At 39.3% G+C, this 21,244-nt stretch overlaps 1 protein-coding gene across 1 annotated transcript in view; it reads left to right on the top strand.

The window, feature by feature from the left end:
* The window catches only part of SEMA3A (semaphorin 3A), a 212,400-nt gene that overhangs the window by 127,387 nt on the left and 63,769 nt on the right, over window positions 1-21,244 (top strand). The window contains exon 5 of the mRNA XM_020800519.3: window positions 15,871-15,964. Coding sequence (XP_020656178.3) covers window positions 15,871-15,964 — 94 coding nt within the window. The remainder of the gene's footprint in view (window positions 1-15,870; window positions 15,965-21,244) is intronic.

Genomic DNA, 21,244 nt, shown 5'->3' with positions numbered 1-21,244 from the left:
CACGTTGGACACCTTACTACTCCCTATACCACACCATGGCTGGAGTGCAATGTGTTCCAGCAAAAATAGTGCACATCTTTATCAAATTTGGTGCATCCTGCTAGTTCGGTACATAGCCTCTGTAGATTCAATAATATTTTTAATTCAAATAATGTACTGTATGATTTCCTTCCTTTCGAATCAAGGGGGTAATGTCGGCGTATATAATTTTTTTGCGGGGTAAAAGGTAAAAAAGTTCCCTGACCCCTGTTGTAGAAGATGAGGCCAGCACTCCATGGCTGCTACAACTGCCATTCAGTAGATATATTGGAATAATGCAGCACAGAGGTGGACTTGGGGTGGGGAAGTCTGTTGTTGTTGGTTACATTTATTTATTTATTTATTTATTTATTTATTTATCTATCTATCTATCTATTTATTTATTTATTTATTTATTTATTTATTTATTTATTTATTTCACAAAAAGCACATGCTGAATTACTTGGGTAGCTGATGGGAGAAACATGAAGGGAAGGGGAGAAGCACAAAAAAAGGAGGAAAGAGAACATAAACATGAGAAGATTGTGGAGAAGAAAAATTAGGGATAAACAGATAATCTCAAGAGAAGAAAAAACAGTTATCTAGTTCCACAATTTGGCTATGGAGAGAGAAGAAATGGAATGGGTGAATTGTGTTAAGTTTAATCCTATTTAGGTATTATCAAAATCCCCATTTGAGTGTTAGAAACCATGGTGAATACCCAAGCATAGAGGGCAGTGCACTAACCATGCCCCCTACTATCACATATCCATCACCCTTCTACATGTGGAGTATGACAAATCTGAAGAGGAGTTCTGTCTTGCTCTGAGCCAAATATAGGGACATATGGACAAAGGGTTTTTCAGTTATGATTGGAATTCCAGACAGCAACATCTTTCATTTTCATCCTTTCCAAGTTCTCCCTTTGTCTCACCCACCCTTTTTTGTACCAAATAAATCTGCTAAGAGGAAAAAGGAAGGACAAGAGCAGAATGCCTTTTGGTTGTCAACTATTGGAGGCTGCTGTCTGGAAGCACCCACAATGTCTTCTGGAGCAGTAGTTAACACTCATAATTTTAGTGCTATAGTTTGAAATCTAAGATTAGCGGCTCAACCTGTCATAAGGTTTACGTATTATTAAGAATGGTCATGTGACAGCAGTGAAGGATAAGGAATTTTAGTATCAATAAACTCAAATTGCAGCATGAGAGATATAAAAAGCATTCTTATATCATGGTATATATTATGTCATCTCCCAAAAGTTGTTTGGTTGACCTTGGGTAATCAGTTAGATACTTCTGCAATCTTTTTTGTAAGTTCTACATATTTCAAAAAGTGTCAGATGTAATAAATACTTTTAAACAGATGTTTGAACAGTGTTGGAATGGCAAGACCATAGGGAATTGAAGCATTTATATGTTCATGCTTTTGTCTGAATACAGCCTTAGTCAGGATAATTTAAAAGAAACTTCAACAATATATTTTTCAGTGGTTAAGTCTTGGGTATATGTGCTATGCACGTTTTACTATTAATCTAGTATAGGAAGGATTCCTTATAAGGCGAATAAGATTTTTCAAATTATCTGGGTTGAAATTAGTTCAAAAAAGATAGGGAAAACAGTTATCTGAAAATAATTTATTTATATTTCTGTAAAATCAGAGGAAACAAGAGAATATGGCCTTGAAATTCTGACAGAGCTTATGTTAAAATAATAAAAATAATAATAATAATAATAATAATAATAATAATAAGAATAATAAGAATAAGAAGAAGAAGAAGAAGAAGAAGAAGAAGAAGAAGAAGAAACAGTAATGAGGAAATCATATGAACAGGATGTCCTTATGTTGAATTTGGCATAGTGTTTATTCTCCTCAGGGACGTGGTAGCGCTGCGGGTTCAACCGCAGAAGCCTCTGTGCTGCAAGGTCAGAAGACCAAGCAGTCGTAAGATCGAATCTATGCGACAGAGTGAGCTCCCGTCGCTTGTCCCAGCTCCTGCCAACCTAGCAGTTTGAAAGCATGTAAATGCAAGTAGATAAATAGGTACCACCATGGTGGGAAGGTAACGGCATTCCATGTCTAGACGTGCTGGCCACATAACCATGGAAACTGTCTTTGGATAAAAACGCTCGCTCTATGGCTTGGAAACGGTGATGAGCACCGCACCCTAGAGTCGGACACGACTGGACTAAATGTCAAGGGCAGCCTTTACCTTTATCTTATTCTCCTCAATAAACAGGGGGAGAAGGATTCAGAAAAAAATATGCAGGTGAAGGCAATATGAAAGTAACTATTAAATCATCTTGTCCTTGGAAGTTAAATGCTAGGGCAAGTGAAGCCGTTCTTACTTTCTATATGTTTGCCCTTAATGTGCATAGCACTTTACAGAGATTCAGAAATTTCAAATGAATAAATAAATAAATAAATAAATAAATAAATAAATAAATAAATAAATAAATAAATAAATAAATTTGCACCATGGTGGAGTGGAAATTGCTAATACACCTCTAGCTCATCCTCAATGCTTTGGAAGTCTGGAAATGCTAATAATCCTGCCATTTTCCCCATTCTGCCTGGATGTAAGTTAAAGGCGGGCTTCAGTTTCAACACTTCTACAGTGGATCCTCAACTTATGGAATTAATCCATATTGGAAATGTGGCCGCAGGTCGAAAATTCCATAGGTCGGGGATCCATTTCCCATAGGAATGCATTGAAAATCATTTAATTCATTTCAGCCAGAGGAAAAAAAATCCGGGGCTTCCAAAGCTGCACCCACTGCCCTCTGCCTTCTGTCCCCACTGTCCTCCTGTGGGGACGGGAGGGAGAGGGCACTGGGGACAGGAGACAAGAGGCCAGTGGGTGCACCTTTCTAAGCCCTGAAAGCTGGCAGTGGGCGCGGAGCGGCTTTTGGGCGGATAGGCTTTCGGCTTTCAGAACTTTGAAAGGTGCACCCACTGGCATCTCCTGTCCTGGGGACAGGAGACAAGAGGCCAGTGGGTCCAGCTTTCTAAGCCCTGAAAGCCCAAATCTGGCAGCGGGTGCAGAGCAGCTTTCACCTTTTCCTGCCTCCCCTCACTTGCACCTTTGGAAGCCGAAAGCCGCTCTGCACCCGCTGTCAGCTTTGGGCTTTCAGGGCTTAGACCTGCAGCCTACGGATTGGAAGTGGGAGATGGGGAAAGTGCCAAATTTGAATTTGGCACTTTCCCCACCTCACCCTTCTGGTCCGTAGGTCAATTCTCCGGCCGCAAGTTGAAGTGAAACTTTGCGGCCAGAGAAGTCTGTAGGTCAAAAAGTTCGTAAATGGAGTCGAACGTAAGTCGAGACTCCACTGTACGTTGAAATCTTTAGTTGTGATTAAATAGTTTTTATTATATGTTGCTTCTGATAGCGAAGTAGCCAGCATAAGTGTAATAAGCCAGATGTGCTTTATCCTCCAACAACATATATGAATAGTTAAGTGTTAACAAGAAACTGAACTGAACTAAAATGGGAGGATCCATAGTAGTCTCTAGATTAGGAGTGGATGGGCCATGAACTTCCTAAATAAAACTTTTCCTCTTGACAATTAAAAAAAAATGACATGCTATTAATTTCATTATGCTCAAGAGAGCCTGGATTAGACAATGAATGGTTTTCCACTTATTTAAAATTCATTAGGGGACAGTTAGACAATATTGCATGACACTAAAATTAATGGCAGCTCACACTGTTGTGGTTTGTTATGCAAGTCTCTTTATATCCAAATTTCATGAAGTGTTTCATGTCTGGGCGAATCCATAGCTTGGTAGCAGAATTTATATGCAGGCTGACAATACTAAGCAAGCATGACTCATGGCCCAAATCCATACATGGCTGTTTTGTATGCTTATTATAGCCATGAATCAACAGATATACACTGTTCAAACAGACTACAGTGTCCCTTATTTCTGTTGTCCTGATTTAGAACTTCTGAATGTTTTTGTGTGAATTCTGTATTGTTTTCTTCTATTTCAGCCTCTGCCTTTATCTTCTATGCAGTATCTCCCACTGACATCAGTGTCAACTGTTACCACATGATATATGTGAGATGGGGCTAGGAGAGGATATCAGAGTGCAGTGTAGCAAGAACAGATGATTATGCTCCAGCTGTTCCTCCTTCCAATTTGTTTCAATAGATTAGGTTTTAAAACAAATGTGGGACACTGCAGAGAGCCTCTTTCAGCACCATGCAACAGCTTTTGAGCTCTGCTGAATATGTTCAAGCTACAGTAAGTGTTTGTGAAAAGGACTATGAAGGAAATGAAATGTATTCAATTAAGGGGCTTCCAAATCAAAGAACATGTCTGTACCACTTTCTAAAAATGGCACATCTCTCCCCACAAAGCCCTGAACACTGAAGTTCATTGAGATGGGCTAAACATCTCTCAAACAAATCCCTTTCAACAGAAAATCACTTATCTCTTTCTTAGATGATACTCCCAAGGCATATGGTGGTTAACTGGGAATAAAGGTGATTAAATGTGTGATGCAGAGTGCACAAATGTTGCTCATGGTGCAGTGGTTAAGCTTCTGTACTAAAGCTAAAACCATACTCACAACCCAGAGTTCAATCCCTGGTAGTTGGCTCCAGGTTGACTCAGCCTTCCATCCTTCTGAGGTTGGTAAAATGAGTACCCAGCTCACTTGGGGGGCGGGGGATGTGTATCCTGCATAAACCGCCCAGAGAGTGCTCTGAGCTCTATGGGGTGGCATATAAGCAGCACATTTTGCCTTGCTTTTACTATTTTTGGAGCTTTGACTGTCAAAATGGTTCAAGGATGGCAACATGTATGACCAACGAAGGTCTAATATCATCTTGGTATCCTCAATGCTATTTAAATGCAAAAATGACCATCCGTATTCCAGAGAAGCACTTTCTACCCCAAAGAGTGTGGCCCCTGCTCCACCATGGTCGCTTTTGCCATTCAAAATGCACTTTTATGGAATAGTCCGCTCCACAATAAAATTAACAGTAAATCAGGATCAGTTGAGGATGCTAAATACTATGGATCCTTTTGAAAAGTATTGACTTCGAAATAGGTGTTAAAATGGAAGCAGCAGCAGGGGAGAGGCATGAACAAAGGCAAACTATCGCTTCTTCAGAAACAGATATCACAAGTTTCTGGCAGGAGCATTAGATAGGATAAATCACGGAAGGATAGTGTCTTTGCCAAACGTGATGAGTGTGTTGTGTGGCTAAATCAGAAGCATAATGGACTGGAAACTGAAGCATTGCGCTACTTGAAGATTGATTCCAGCATGAGATTGTATGAAAGCCAATCCACTTCCTCAGACAGATGTAGTACAATATTAAGGCCATAGGTTTCTATATGCCATGCACAGACAAGGGGAGTGAACTTTCAAAGTGGCAGTTGTATTAATAATACAGGTAATGACCTTCCAAAGTGTTGATCCCTAAACTTCACTTAGCTGGTGTACAGCCCCTGTCTGCGGTTACGTAATGATTTGGATTAGTGATGAGCAAGAAACAAACCACAAAACCTGATGAACTGGGCTGGTCCAGGGTTCATTTCAAGACCCAGATTGGGGGATCCCATTTTGCTGAAGCTACACGAAACACCAAGCTTTTTTCCTTTTAGCATTTTACTTGCTTTGGCAAAAGGGAATGCCCGCCAGCCCCATTCTCACTGCTGTGTCATCTCTGCCTACCTGTTCCTACAGCCATTGTGAATAGCATCCTCAAAAGCAGTGGGCCTGGCTTCCCTGCCAGGAGCCAGGTCCTGCTAGGAATCTGTTGCTACCTCTGGGTATGTGCCTGCTGTGACAACAGAAATGGAGGTGGAGGTGGCAGGAACAGGTAGGCTCCCCCCCCCAGCATGAAGTGGAAAAATGAATCACAAACTGGTTCATTTTTCTGGGGGGGTACGTGGTTGGCCACAAACTACTGGTTTTCCAGCTTGTGCCCATTTTTAGTTTGGATGCTATCTTTGAAGTGTTGAAGCAATGGCTTTTGATTTCAGGAAAGAGTTGGTTGTGTTGAGGCCAGAGTTTTGCCAAAAAATAGGAACTTTGGAGCTATATATAATATTATGGACTAAAACAGCTTAGTACTTTAACTATAGTGTGCTAAAGAGGCACAGCCTCTATTCACACCTCTAGATACAGCTGAGATAGTCCCTGGTACTGTCTTCTGGAATACCTGTACAGGCATTTAGAATAAGATATCATTTTGGTCATGCTGGCTGGATGCTGTTTCAGATTTATGCATGCTGAGGAAAAAAACTATGTAGGTCTTAGTGGCAAATTACCTCTCGTCAATGATGGGCTGGTTGTGTTCCTGGGCATGTGCCGAATCAAACAGTTGGGTGTGCACATGCCCAGGAATACAACCAGCACCTAGGCAATGGTTTCTCTTATACATGCATAAACTAGCAGTATGATTCTGGCTGCTTTGCTTTTAATGCTTTGAACGTTTCCTCTTCTGATTAGTGTGAAGCGTATTTAATTAATAAAATTTAAAAAGCAGACGATTGATAAAATTTAAAACGCAGCAACAACTGACATCACGTATTGCAACATAAGCAGCAATGTGGGAGATTGAGTGCATATTTCTTTTAAGTTAACCATGAAAGTTAAATTTATGATACTATGTTCACATAGTGCTGAAGGAGGCCACTCTGACCTCATGTTTAAGTGTTGTGGAGACATATACTTGCATGTGCCTCCATCTTGATTTTGGCAGAGCATCCCAAACTCTCCAAGAGATGTCTGAGTGGAGGTGTGCCAAGTGCTGATTTCAGCATATAGTAGTGACACAAATACTAGGTTGGTGTGCCGGACTTCAGCAAAGTCTGGCCTTTCCCCAGAGCCAAACAAACACATGCTTAGCAGCGCGTAACCCAGAGCCACCCGGTATTTGAGCGATTGTGAGAACAGGTTCCTGCTGACTGCAATATCTAAAAGCTTTCCTCCAGTGTACCCAAGTGTGTATAAATACTCGATGAACGCAATGGGCTCTATTGAAAACAGCTGTATATGGAACTGGCCACATTGCTCCCTCGTGTATTCTATTAGTAGAAAACTGGTCTGCATTAACTGCAGTCTTGGCTAGTTTTCATTCTTTAGGGCTCACTTTGATTGTTAAAACATAAAGGAAAAAAATAGCATTTCCATTTTCTCTCGTTTAAAGCTGAAATGTGAATCTTTCATTTAGACTCCCTCCTGTACATCTTGGGTGGGGCTCTACGATGTACAGTAGGTGCTAAAAATTGAATTTTATGTCCTGTTGAAAAAAGGCCCCTATGGCAACGCTCAACCAATAGCCTTGTTCGGATATGCATATTTCCAAAGCTCACTCTGTGTGTTTATGTGTGTGTGTGTGTGTGTGTGTGTGTGTGTGAGAGAGAGAGAGAGAGAGAGAGAGATTGCAGAGCAGAGTAGAGCAGAACAGCAGGCAACCAGAGTTAATCAAGTATGCTTATAATGGCCTCGTGATCTCTGCATGAAGCCAATTTAAAGCATATGTTTCAATGTGATGGTGTAACAACACAACTTGCATGGAATAAGGACCGTTCAGCTCTTTCTTCTTTGTGATTATCAATTATTGTCTCAATGTTGACAAGAAACAGAGGAGCAATGTCATCAATACACATTAGAGAAGGTGCTGCTGAGAAGTTTGGCCTCCATAAATTGGTGGTGATGGGGACCACCTGTTCTGGGGAAGGACAAATTGAGCCTTACATAGATGGCCTTTCTTTATGTAAAAAGAAGTAGTATCCACAGTTGAAATGAGACAAACATTAGGAAAGAGATGACAGAAGAAAAGTATATAAAGTTTTCAGTTGGGTTCCAGAGAGCCACGCGGTGTTCATTCGGAGGGTTTAGATTAGTGTTTCAAAGGTAGAAAAATTTGAATGAGAAAAAAGACTCAGAACTAATCTCTGGTTGTGTGTAAAACATATGACATGCTCTTTTAAAGGAAAATAGCAAAAAAAAAAAAAAAATACCTCCAACTTTAATGAAATCCTTAACCTTGCCTAACCATAAAATGATTTTTTTCAGTTCCAGGTTTATAATTTTGCATGCGGGTTGTTCAAATCTATTTAGCATCAGTTGGTTATAAATGAAGAGCTATCATCTGCAGCTTAAATATAATTATCAGTCCCATCTAGAATAGACATGCTGGACAGTTGAAACTTCCTCAGTCAATGCTAATATAAGTCCTGTTCATTCAGTGAGGGCACTTTAATTGGGACCAACAATTGAATGTAGTCCTCCGTGTTTAAATTATTAGGTTACTTGGCTTTGGGGTTTTTCTTTTGTTTTTAATATTTGGTATACATAATATCAACATACTGTAATCTTAAATCTTGGTGCCTGCATTTTCCTCTTCTTTCCTCACCCCCTTTTCCTTTTGTGTCATATCTTTTAATCTGAAACCCAAGAGGTCCCACTGTAGCCACTGGGATGTAAGACTTCCAGCCCTTGTCCTACTGCCAAAGGCTTCCCCAGGAACAAAGGGATCAAGGAGTGTTACGGAGGAGGGCAAAAAACATTTTATTACTAAAATACAGTTGTGGCTGATGATGTCTTCAGACTTAACACAGCTGGACTTAATAGCAGACTTACTGGATTTCAGTCATTGGATTATGTATAGTCCTCCAAAGCAGCAATGGCAGTATGGCATTGTATGGTACAGTGCTAGCAAACAACAGCATCATCGTCAACAAAACAAGACTGAAAGAGTTAGAAAACAATCTTTGTACTCTAAGGATCATGATATACCAACCGCAGAAGACTGATCTTATCTGGAGCAGTACATATTTTATGGAAATGCTTATGAATACCCTAGGTCCTTGGGGATGGCCCAATATTTGAGGAACTAAACCCAGCCAACATAAAAATATAATAAAAATAATAAAACTGCACAATTTAAAAAAACCTGAATGTATAAACCAGTTATTTATTTTCTTACTCATAAACATTTATGAATGTTGTAGTGGTGACAATAAGAGCAACATTTTGGTGTTATTTTTGTATTTATGCATTTAAAAGAAATAAACATACAGTATTGCTTATGCAAACACTGGAGCAAAATGTAAGGCATTCCAGAACTGCAGAATATTAATGGAGTGTAGTCAAGGAAATTTACACATCATCTCTCTCTCTCTCTCTCTCTCTCTCTCTCTCTCTTTCTCTCTGTGCATGTGTGTGTGTGTGTTTGTGTGTTAAGGAGACTGCTTGTTTTGGGAATTATAGCCAACATCAACCCTACTGTCCCATTCATAATAAATAGTGAACATTCAGGCAACCTCTGAATCAGGAAAACCTTTACTATTATGCTGAACAGAATGTACTTAAGTACATCTGTTTCTGTATAAGCAACATTTATATTTCTTCCATATGGAAGAAATATATACATTCTTGATTTTTAAAAAAATTCTAAAAGGTGGGGGAGCCCTATATGCTTCCTTAAAACTCTTGTGTGGAATAATTGCATATTGTCAGGGAGAGACATTATAATTACATCTAGTAGGGCATATGTCTTCTAAACCTACAATGGAATTAATCTTTTCACAGGTAATTTTATTCTCAAACAATACCTTTTATTAGTAGGTGGGGGCATATTGTTTCCCTTTATTAAAAACAAAATAGAAAGGGTGAATCTGTTTTATATTAGTGCAAGGAAAAGAAAAGAAAAACCACAACTTTTTGCCTTACCTTTTGTATTCCAAAAGTAGTTTCTTCTTAGAGGCAAGCACATTGTAAACACCAGCTTGCTACAGAAAATCAAATATGATAATTTAGCATGTGAAATAAATGATGGAAATAAATAAATGCACATTTAATTACATCATTTATTCTGCTTCCACCATTTGAGGACAGCGGAAGGAATGGGAGTTAGGCAAGAGACAATTCTTAGGAACAAAGCTTGGGAAAATTACTCTTTTTGATTACCAGTCATGCTAGATTATCAGTAACTCTGGTGGTTCTGGGCTTAGGAGAAATGTAGTCCAAAGAAAGCTGTTTTTGCAAACTTTGTTTAGGGAGAAAGAATCATTACAGTGGTAGTAATAAACGCCAGCAAAGCTCACATGTTAAAATAGAGGAGAAAGAATGGTCAAATCCCATGCTGATTCCCATTTTTTAAAATGTCTCATTTTGCCCACACATTCCCAGCTATACTCCAGATCCAAGGTAATATCATACCATGAAGATAATCCATATATTTCCTACATGGGAAATGTCATAATGTGCCACCTTCTATGTATAGTGAGCCATTACAGATCACAGCTTGTGAGATCAGCCTTCAAGTGATCAGCTCTCTAGAAACGAAAGGGAACGGCAGTGATAGCTGGAAAACCAAGCCGAAGTCAGTGTTGAACTTATCTTACACCCAACTTCATTATATAGAATTTTCTCATGTGATCAGTGATTGTAATACTGCTAATCAATTTCATCATGAATTTCTATTTATAAAAGACCCCCTGGGAAAATATAGAATTAATCATCAGTGTGATCTCCTATTTTAGTTAGCCTCTTGTCTTTGTCCATTTGCTCTGTATTAGCATATATGGATTTTGAACCACAAATGTATCCACAATTAGTTGTTGCTGTTAAAGAACCATCAAGGACATTGGGTACAAGTGTGGGTCAAAAGTAACTAGTATTTTTACAACAGCAGGCAATGTCTTATGGCTGTTATATTCCTTGGGCGCTTTTGCAATTCATGAGGTCTCTTCTAGCGGCTGATAAAAATCACTTTACCCACAATAAAAAGTGAATGTCTATGTCCTTTGCCTGAAAAATTGCTGTAACTTTTCTGTAAAGCTGGACTGCTCTCAAAGACCAAATTTATGATGTTTTAACATCTCATAGCTATTAAGTTAATTGAATGGATGTTTCTAGGGCTCTTGATCACCTTAGCTCATGTATTGCATTATTCAGAGATAACGTCTTCAATGCTTGGATGTGGTAAACTCTTTGAGGCTAAAATGTAGTGAATGCTCATGTATCATTAGCTCTTATCACCTTGAGTAATTAACCAAGCTAATGTGAAAGGTCATAAGGCTATCAGAACCATGTTGTCTCTACATTGTGTGTGGGTTATCTCTGTATTTAAAGTACTGTATGAATTTAGCGATGCCCTGGTCTTAACAATGTCCATCCCATGGTGCATATTAGGATTGTAACATTGTCTTAATTGATCTATTAAGATAAGTTAATTATTCAACATTTGACAGACCAGACTGAGACAACTTCCATAGCTGTTTAACAAATCATTTTGTAGCCTGGCCTACTTTATTGCTTGCAAAGTGAACTTCAGAGATGGTTTTGGTTTACTCATGTGACATTTTAGTGGATTAGTCTCAAGCAATGATTATTTCAGTTTCTTGAGTCCTAAGCAGGTACAGTACATTTTGCAACTTTTCTCTCCTCAACTTCCTCTTGAAATTCCATTTTCTGTCATATCAAAACTTCTGAATAAAATTGCATCCTTGGAAATACATTATTTGTTGTGGGATTAAATCAAGGCTGAACAAAGATTGTTTGCCTTTACATCACTAAAATTCAATTATTCATGGAACTTGGTCTTTGTGCAGCCATTATTTCCTCTGATTCAGGTGTATTCTCTCTCTCTCTGGGTAGAGTAACAGTACATAGAAAACTCAAAAGACAAGGAAGAAAAAGAATGAATGCTGAAATACAGCTGAAAACTATTGCAAATTCACAGCATGTATCAATTAGTTATTAATGTAAGAGGAACATCTCTGTTTAAGCAATTATAGTCTCTAGTCTACAATTCCTTATGAAAATGTATCATTAAAAAAAGAAGGGGGGTAGTTAAACAGGAGATTAATAAGGCAAGAATTTAGCTGAATTGATTTTATCATTGTGTGTTGCTAGGACTGCTTGCATTTGAAATTCACTTAATAAGCTGCTTGGGAAAAAAACAGACACTCATTGCATAGGATAGCATAGCATTTATTTTTCTAAAGGTCACTGTATATAAACCAGACAGCAATGCAGGCGATATATTACACATGACAATCCTGAATGTTGCTATGCCAAGAGACTCCAATTCTTCATGTCTGCTGAGAATTGTTTAATATTCTTGATGGTTTCTTATGTCTAGAATACCAGGACTGTGGCACTTTTGACGTCCTTAGTAATCTATCGAGGATAACATTATATTTGAGGAGGTGGGTTGGATTTTTCCATTTCTGCTGGATCACTGTGGGCACTCAAAAGGAAGTACTTTAAGAATGCTTGGCATTTTTGTAAGATCCATTTGTCACTTAACTCTCATTTAAACTTGTATCTCTGAAATTTAAACACTCTGTTCCTTTAAAAACAACAGGTGAGCCCACTTTTTAAAAAATCAGAATATCACACTAATCAAATAATTTGAGTACTGAATTGCTGAGATATCCTACCTAATAGCTCCAAGGCACCATTCATAATGTCTGCTTGCCAAGCTCTACTCCCAAACTGCTCTCATACATAGTCAGGAAGAAAGGAGTGGCTGAAGTGAAAAAAATGCACACTAAATCTGTTGACACCACAGAACAGTGACTATTCCCTCCTTCCCCCTTACCGCCCCAATATCCTGGAATTAAGACAACTGGCAAGACATTCTGGGAAGCATGGCGAGCATGCAGGCGGATAAGGAGAAGAAGCTACAACTTTATGAAAACTCCCAGCAATCTGTCACAAGTGGCCCATTCCAAACAGTAATGAATTGCAATATATATTGCACTTCAGAAAGATCCAAGAGGGCATCCACCAGGGTGAGAGAGCATCCTGACAGTCTCCATAGCTGAGGGGAGTCTGCTCCCTTCCCACAATCCTCTCTTGCTGACCAGCTGTGATAAGTATTTAGATATGTAGCTCTTCCTCATCCACCTGCCTCAGGGTGCTTCCCAGCCTGCCTTGCAACTTGGTTAATCTATTGCTCACCTGAACCAGCCCCACATGGCCAAAGATTGAGGCCACGTAGATCAGGTACAAAAGTGCACAATAATATTGACCTGCAATTAAGAGTAAACACATATGAAAAAACAAACAATAAACAAGAAGGAGAGAGAAATTCCTGGTGTGTGAGAAAGAGTGTTTTAAGCTATTTGATAATGTACCTCCCCATAGTCATGGGATTGGTATCCACAGTTTCAGTTTTCCATGGTTTTACCACAACATACAAGGGAGTGAACCGTGTGGCCTTTGTCCCATCTGCTGAATATGGCATTCACTACTGTCCGTGGTTTCAGGCATGCACAGTACATTGTGGAACGAATCCCCCACAGATACAGGGGTCCTACTGTACACCCAACCTCTGTGGCATACCTAAGATAAATCTCTCAATCCTATTTTTTATTTTCCTTTTATTTTCATAGGTTATTATATTTTCCTGTTATGTTCATATTTTTTTCCCATCGAGTATGAAATGAACACAATAAGACATGGAAGGATTGAGTTTCTTTATTGTTTTTATCATGATTATTGTTGCTTTGTATCGAGCTAATCATCCTGTAACGAATGGTATGTTATCTTACAAATACCTCCTGTTTGTGTTTGGTCAATTTTCAGCTTTTGATCATGATTCATTGAAACTGACATTATGCAACTCATCACCTTGGATACAAATGAATATTAAAAAGAATGAACGTTCTTATGAAACATTGGAATCAGATTACTATATTTATTCCTCTTTGTTATGATAGATATGCCATCTAGCACTTGCAGAATTTGAAAATAAATGTGTTAAATAATCTCAGCTACCTGGCACAAATCAGAGCTGGCCCAGAATCCCTCCTGCCCTTAAAATGTTAATACTATTTGCAGACTGCCAAAATGGGGCTCCCTTGCCAGTATCTTTCAGGTGTTAATGCTGCAACTTTGGAGGGAAGCTCATAGGGTGACCGGGACCCACATCAATAGCTGAAGTCACAGGCAATTGCTGTGCTCCTCTCATTTGCAGGAGGGAAGAACTCTGGCCTGCCTCTGTAACATCACAAGTGCTGTGAGACCTGAAATCTCAGGGAACGGGGTACTGCCAAGCTAGCAAGCCTGGTCTGTCTCTCCTCCAGTCAATATTCAGTTGGATTCCATGGTTTTGTTGTTCCCAAAATGGCCTGAAATGGTGAGAAGGGGAGGGGAACTATTGGTGCAGAATGCATGTGGAAGGGAATTCTGCACACAACAAAATGGCAGCCACCAGGCAAATGCAGACTAGTGGGTCCTTTTAAACACGGGAAGTGGAATTTAAGATTACATGATTTTCATCTCTAGATGAATTTTAGGTCCAAAAGATCGGTGGAAGAGAACATAATGTGGCAGATCACACATTTTGCATGTTGAGGATCCCATATCAGCCTTTGGTATCTCCGTTTGTTTTGAGGGGGGGGGAATGGGCTGGAAAAAAACTACTCTCTCACAACATGAACTGTTAGCATCCGTAGCTCAGTAACAAAGGTATATTTATTGGCTGGTGCTTCTTTGTTCTTCCAGCATTCAACTCTCTTATTTTTCAGTGCTTAACCCACTCAGCAGTACACAACACAATATAGAGCAAAAGGCTTTAATTCAGTCCTGTCCTGATTTTTTTTTTAAATGCCAGGAAATATCTGAGGATACAATCTATTATTTCCAGCCTGAGATACAAGACTCCTTGGATCCTGTTATCTGAATATAGTAACTCATTATTCAACTATTTTGGCAATATGGGGAAGGAAGAGTATAGCACATGCTGTTAGTTTATAAGCTGTGCCAAAATGAACAAAAATTGAATCTAACTGAAAGGACTGAATTAAACACCAGAAATGTCACCTCCTACAATGTAGCGCAATGCTCTGTGCATCTGATGAAGACCAGACCATGAACTAAATAGATTTTAAAGGACCAAAAGTGTCTCTTTTTTCCCTCCCTTATCCAAAAGTCCTCAATCTCTTTTGGTGTTGGGGAAGTGGTTATAAATTTATTTTCTATCAATCATTATCTCTTCCCTCCCTGAATTCATTTTTTAACCTCACCACCATTCCACTTTCAAGCCTTTCCTCTCCAATCCAGCTCACCCTTTTGGGGTATCTGAATAAGTGAGTCCTACTGTTCTGTAATGACATGGATAAACTGAATTAAATGAAAACATGAATTCCTGGCATGCTAATGCCAACCGAAACAATCACTTTGATACTATGTAAATTAACCTTGTGTTATACGTGTGTGTTTTCCCACAGCTACACATTCAGACAACTGCTCTTTTGTTAATATTGCCCTACATTCTCCCCCTACCCTTTTCATTTATTTTATTTCCAGGCTGTCCAGCCTGTCATTCTAAATTATATGGACAGATTAAGGCAACCACCTCCATGAGACTGTGGATTTAGGATGACCTCTGTAAAAACAGTGGTTTTGAAGTAACAATTTAAAGGAAACCAACTTGCAGTGAGGGTGCTACAAGGGAAACAATATTTGCTGATGCTGGAATTTCACTTGTAAAGGTTGATCAAACAGAATCGGAGCAATGAATGTTTTCTAATAAAACATAGGCAGAGTATCATAGATCTTGACCGCCAATGCAATGTAGTAGATAGACTGTTGAACTAGGGCTCAGGAGACCTGGGTTTAAATTCCCACTCAGACATGGGCACTCAATGGGGTTTTGGTCGGGAGTGGTAAATCCCTCCCTGAACATCTCGCATACCTTGAAAGCCCTACCAGGATTGCCATAAGTTGAAAAACACTTGATGGTACTTAACACAGAGCCTGGAACATTGTACAGTGTGTTAAGTCGCATTCAGTTCAGTGCTGGTCTGGGTTTTTTTTTTTTTCTTTTACTGCTTTGTTAGATTATTTGTTTCTCCCTTCTTCAACAGGACAATATTTTTAAGCTGGAAGATTCGCATTTTGAAAATGGTAGAGGAAAAAGCCCTTATGACCCCAAACTGCAAACAGCTTCTCTTTTAATAGGTATGTAGCATTATTAAAAATCGACGTATGTGCCTTATCTTTGTCCACTTCTTCATTTTCCTGATAGTTATCAGGGGTCATCTGGTGTCTTTATTTTGAAATCTCTCCACAAAGAGTTGAAATATGGTTCCATTCAGCTGCATGATATTGTAAGTTCAAACAGGCTTAATAGTGCACCCATAATTTCTAATGGTGGCTGTGCAAATTTGGAATTTCCAGCCAGGAGGGTGCAAGCACTAGGCCCTGCATTTCAGCATTGCTGCAAGCCACTGGGACTCACTAAATCAGGCTTGAGATTGATGCATACATGTCAGAGAAGTGTCATAAAAGTGGCACCTCCTGGTGACATTTGTTCTATAATGACTACCTTTTTAAAAAGTGACATAAAGTATGTTGCTAAGACTTCTGTTAATCCAGGACTTCTTTTCTAAAATTGCTTTAGATTCTCTCAGATAAAAAAGCCTAAGTGTCACATGACCAAGTCACACATCTACACCCTGTGTTATTTCTACGCCACTGTTGTAACATCAGGTTTGAGTGATTTGCAGGTGAGAAGGAACACCTGCATGGCTCTCTACCCGTGCAACTCATCCCAGTAATAGTTTGCTATTAGACATAACCTGTGTGGGGGCATAGGTAAAAGGTAAAGGTAAAGGTTCCTCTTGACAATTTGGGGTTTGATTATTTACAGCTCTGTCATCTGTGGTTTGGAAATAAAACATGGCCATTTAACATATAAAGAAGATTTTAATTTCATGTTAACAAATGGTCATTATTTTACAGAGTTTATAGCTTACTTTTCTAATAGTAATTGGCCAAAGCAACAGGATCTTTGGGTAAGATCTGAGACCTTGGGAGCCAAATTCAAGACTTCAGACCCACCAGGCCCAGAAATAGCTAAAGTTGATCATTTAAAAAAGTCTAATAGGAAATGCCTAGTTGAGCATTTTCAGGTTGTTGAAGGTTGGTTGACTTTCGGAAGTCATCCCCAAGGGCAGGAGCACAAATCTGCTGCACTTAGATGCCTCTTTTTTGGGGAGCCAAAATAAGCATTCTAGGAATGGCCCCACCATGACAAAATTGCTCTGGGGGCATATGCAAGCCACCTTGCTGTAGACCAAAATCCAGATTCTAGGCCCACCTCGAGTAAAACCATTGAATCAACTGGTTTGGAACATAAGTTGGTTTCAGGACATAAAATTTACCTTGTAAATATTTAGAAGCTCCTTAAAATCGCTAAAGAGTAAAACCAGCAGCAAAAAATTGTAAAGCAGATTGTCAGAGTGAAAACTGATTCATTTTGTTTTATTTATTTTATTTATATGCCACCTATCTCCCTGAACTGGGAGTAGAAGATTAAAATACAATAAAGACACAAACATTCAAACAGATATTTTGATTAAAATATAATATTTTGATTTTAAAGAGAAAGCGAAAGAGAAACAGAGAGACAGAAACCCAGACCAGCTAAGATCTTGTGGTTTTGTAGCCATGGACTACTGTCGGTCTGCTTAAATAAAAAGGTCTTGGCCTGCCAGCAGATGAGAGAATGTGGTCTTCCAAGTTGTTTAAGGCATTTAAGTCTGAGCAAATTCAAAGCTTCGATAAACAGCTGAAGGCACCTAATGAAGTGAGATAGTGGAGCTCCCTGAGAAAAGCATTCAGTTAAGTATACTGTTCATTCTTTTTACATGAAGAAAAACTACTGTGGAAACTAGTTGTGTTTCTGCTGGTTGTGTTTCTGGTCACAACTGACAACTTGTCGAGTCTCTGTGATAACTTCTGCAGTTAGACTTCCATGTGTATATAGATATTGAACAGGATACTGTTCTGAATGTGAAAGAATTGGTGGTAACACTAAAAAGGCTCTGCCCCTTCACTCTTGTATGTTTAACTTCACACACTGAAAGGACAACGAGGGGCAAAACCTCTCCACATGAGCTGAGGAAGATGATAGGATTCTTTAGCAGACCACTGTATGAAGCCAGGCCTGCAAGACTTATATATTTTCTCAGCTTGGATGAATCTCCTGCAACTAGCTTGTTTTCCTGTTTGCCAAGATCCTTAGCAACTGGTTTTTGAAAGTGATGCAAAGAATGTAATTCTGTTTCTACAATTTTTAACAACATTTCGATGTAGTTATCTAGAATTTATGATTATGACCAGTGTGAGGGACAGCATTTTGTAAATAGTAAAATGTGATTATTCAGATAGATTTTGTCTTCCATGAAGTTGTACATTTACCCACCAACAGATGCAATCTCAGTCCTGGGGCATGCGCTCGGTCCATCCCTCCATTGTCTTCTGCACAAACTGCACTCCCAGTCACAGTCATCTGCAGAAATTACGTCTCCTGACTGCCTCAGGGGTGCTTTCTACATCTGTGACAGCATGTTTTGGAGTTACTGCAATCACAGAAATAGCTACTGTTGGTGGATGTGGGGCAGAAAGTAAAAGAAAATTTTGTGAACAGTCTCCTGTGCATTTCCATTTTTGGCAGAGGAGTTAAATAAACTTTAAGACCTTTTCAGGATTTTAAAAATGGAATTCAATTAACAGTTTTGGAACATGGTGACATGGCAGTAGTCTTGTTCCCAACCTGTGTTCGCTCACAGTTTTGGGTCAGAATCCAAGAGCTACTTTAGCCATGGCCTAAGCTTTGAAGACATCCACTGGACATTAACTTTTCCACACATACTACCTTGAATACTAGACTACTGTGTGATTCTCACAAACTGCTTTGGAAGGTTTGCTTCAATTCAGTAATAGTTTGCTATAAGACATAACCTGTGTGGGGGCATAGGTTAAAGGTAAAGGTAAAGGTTCCCCTTGACAATTTGTCCAGTCGTATCTGACTCTAGGGGGCGGTGCTCATCCCCGTTTTCAAGCCATAGAGCCAGCGTTTGTCTATAGATAGTTTCCATGGTCACGTGGCCAACACGACTAGACATGGAACAGCATTATCTTCCCAACGTGGTGATACCTATTTATCTACTCACATTTGCATGCTTTTCAACTGCTAGGTTGGCAGGAGCTGGAACAAGCAACCGAAGCTCATTCTGTTATGTGGATTTGATCTTACAACTGCTGGTCTTCCAACCTTGCAGCACAGAGGCTTCTGTGATTTAACCCACAGCACCACCATGTCCCTGTGAGGGCATACTTTGCCTCATATAGTAGCTATAAATACTATGTAAAATAGCTACTATGTGAGGGATAATCTGTAAAATCACATTCCCAAATGATCCAGGTAGTCTACGCCTGTAGAGCTGGCTCTCGGGAGGCGGGGGTAATGAGCATAATTCTGCTTTGCCCCTCATAAAATTGAAATTACATCAGACATAACTCCTGAACAGCCACAGAAAAGTTTATACCTCTCAATCCTCAGTTGGAGCACTGTTTTCTTTGGATCATAGTTAGTGTCTTGACTGTCTTGTCAGGCTTTGGTTACACCCCTACAGGAAAGTTGTGGGTGTGGTAAGGCTCCAAGAAAATTAACATTAGAACCCACACACTGTCAGTCAATATGACAACATCATGAAGGAACAGGAAATTTGAAGTGATTAATGGCTCAGTTTTAGTCAAACATGAAGGAGAGATCTTTAGAAAAACACCAAAAACTGATGCCTGCCCTCCAGATGTTCTTCCAAAGATGAAAAATATTTTAATATAAATTTCATGACCACTTAGGAAAATGAATTAGGTTTTACCCAATTCTTGTTGCTTTTAAAGGCCTAATTTAGAGACCACAGGGGAAAATATCTATGTTTCCTGCATTTGGGAAAGATAGCTGCTCTGAGATAACTTTTTAAAAATTGCAACCATCCACCTTGTCATGACTCGCACCCTCTATTTAGTGAAAACAGAAAGGAGAAAGGGTACGTCCAAAAATATTGGTATATAAATTAGTGCCTGGAGCAGCTTTAATTTCTGCTACTGCTGCTCCAAAGGAACTGGCTTTGCTGTTTGATTTAATATTCTGACAGGAAAGAGTATGATGGCAAGCCAGTTCTCACACAAACCTTGTGGCCTGTTGCAAAACACAGTCGGCAGAATATACATTTTCACGTTCTTTTTTCAAATGAACTTATGTTAATACAATGATTTTATTTCCTTTGGCTTTGTTTCACTTTGTTTTTTTAATCCAGTATCTTTTCCTTTTGCACAAATAGCAAAGAGGAATTGTGAGCACAAAAGGGTTAAGGAAAAAGAAATCAAGCTGAGGAGCAGAGGTGATGACGTCTGAATATTATTTAGAAACACATCAAGCTGCTTTTTATCTGCTCAGAATATTCATCAATTTTAGTATTACCGATTCTAAGTGGGGACGCAGTGGTGCTGCAGGTTAATGCGCTGGCCATGTGACCACGGAAACTGTCTTCAGACAAACATGGGCTCTATGGCTTGGAAACGGGGATAAGCACTGCGCCCTAGAGTCGGACACGACTGGACTAAATGTCAAGGGGAAGCTTTACCTTTACCTTTATTCTAAGTGGCAATGATTCTCCATTGGAGGACTTTCATCTCACCTGCTCCCTGATGTTTCATGATGGAATTTTTGTAGGTGAAACCCAGTCTTTTCTGCATGATAAGCATGTGTTTTGCTCTAACCACAATCCATGGAATCTCCCACATTTGTTTATGTCCTGTATGGCCCACTCGAAGGTCAGAGTTATGACTAAGAATTAGTCCCTATTTCTCTTCAGAATACTGTGAAGAAAGTTACATTCAAAGGTAAAATAGTTAGCAACTGACCTAGGTAACTCACCAGACCGCATCTTTTCCCTCCTACCCCTGAAAAAGAGCCAAAAAATTGCTTTGGCTTTAGGCTGTCATCAGTTCACACATTCTAATATTTTATCATGAACACAGGAAAACAATGGAACACAGGTGTTTCTAATAAGTAGGTTTAGGTAGCATGTTGCTACATGTAGAACTAATCACATGTTAGGAAACTAGACATGTTTAGCTTCCACAAATACTGTATTGATGTTAGGTAAAAGGGAAATCCAAATAAAAGTGAAGCTGGCATTCCTAGTTCGAGCAGAAAATTAGGGGTGTGTTTTAAGGAGGAAACACACTGTCCCTGAGCTCCAATGTCCAAGCTCTCATGGATGAAGGAAGCATCCAAGGCAGCACTGAACAAATAGGATTTATTCACACTTCTGAGAACAGTGGTATTCTCTTATGCACAGCAGTGCCATGCCACTACAACTTTGCTAGAAACCGTATAGTGTGCGAGTCCAGAACCATCCCTGTGGATGATAGCAAAGGAACAAG

The sequence above is a fragment of the Pogona vitticeps genome, chromosome 5 (genome assembly GCF_051106095.1).
Source record: "Pogona vitticeps strain Pit_001003342236 chromosome 5, PviZW2.1, whole genome shotgun sequence".
NCBI classification, from domain to species: domain Eukaryota; kingdom Metazoa; phylum Chordata; class Lepidosauria; order Squamata; family Agamidae; genus Pogona; species Pogona vitticeps.
This window is presented reverse-complemented; position numbering and strand designations above follow the sequence as displayed.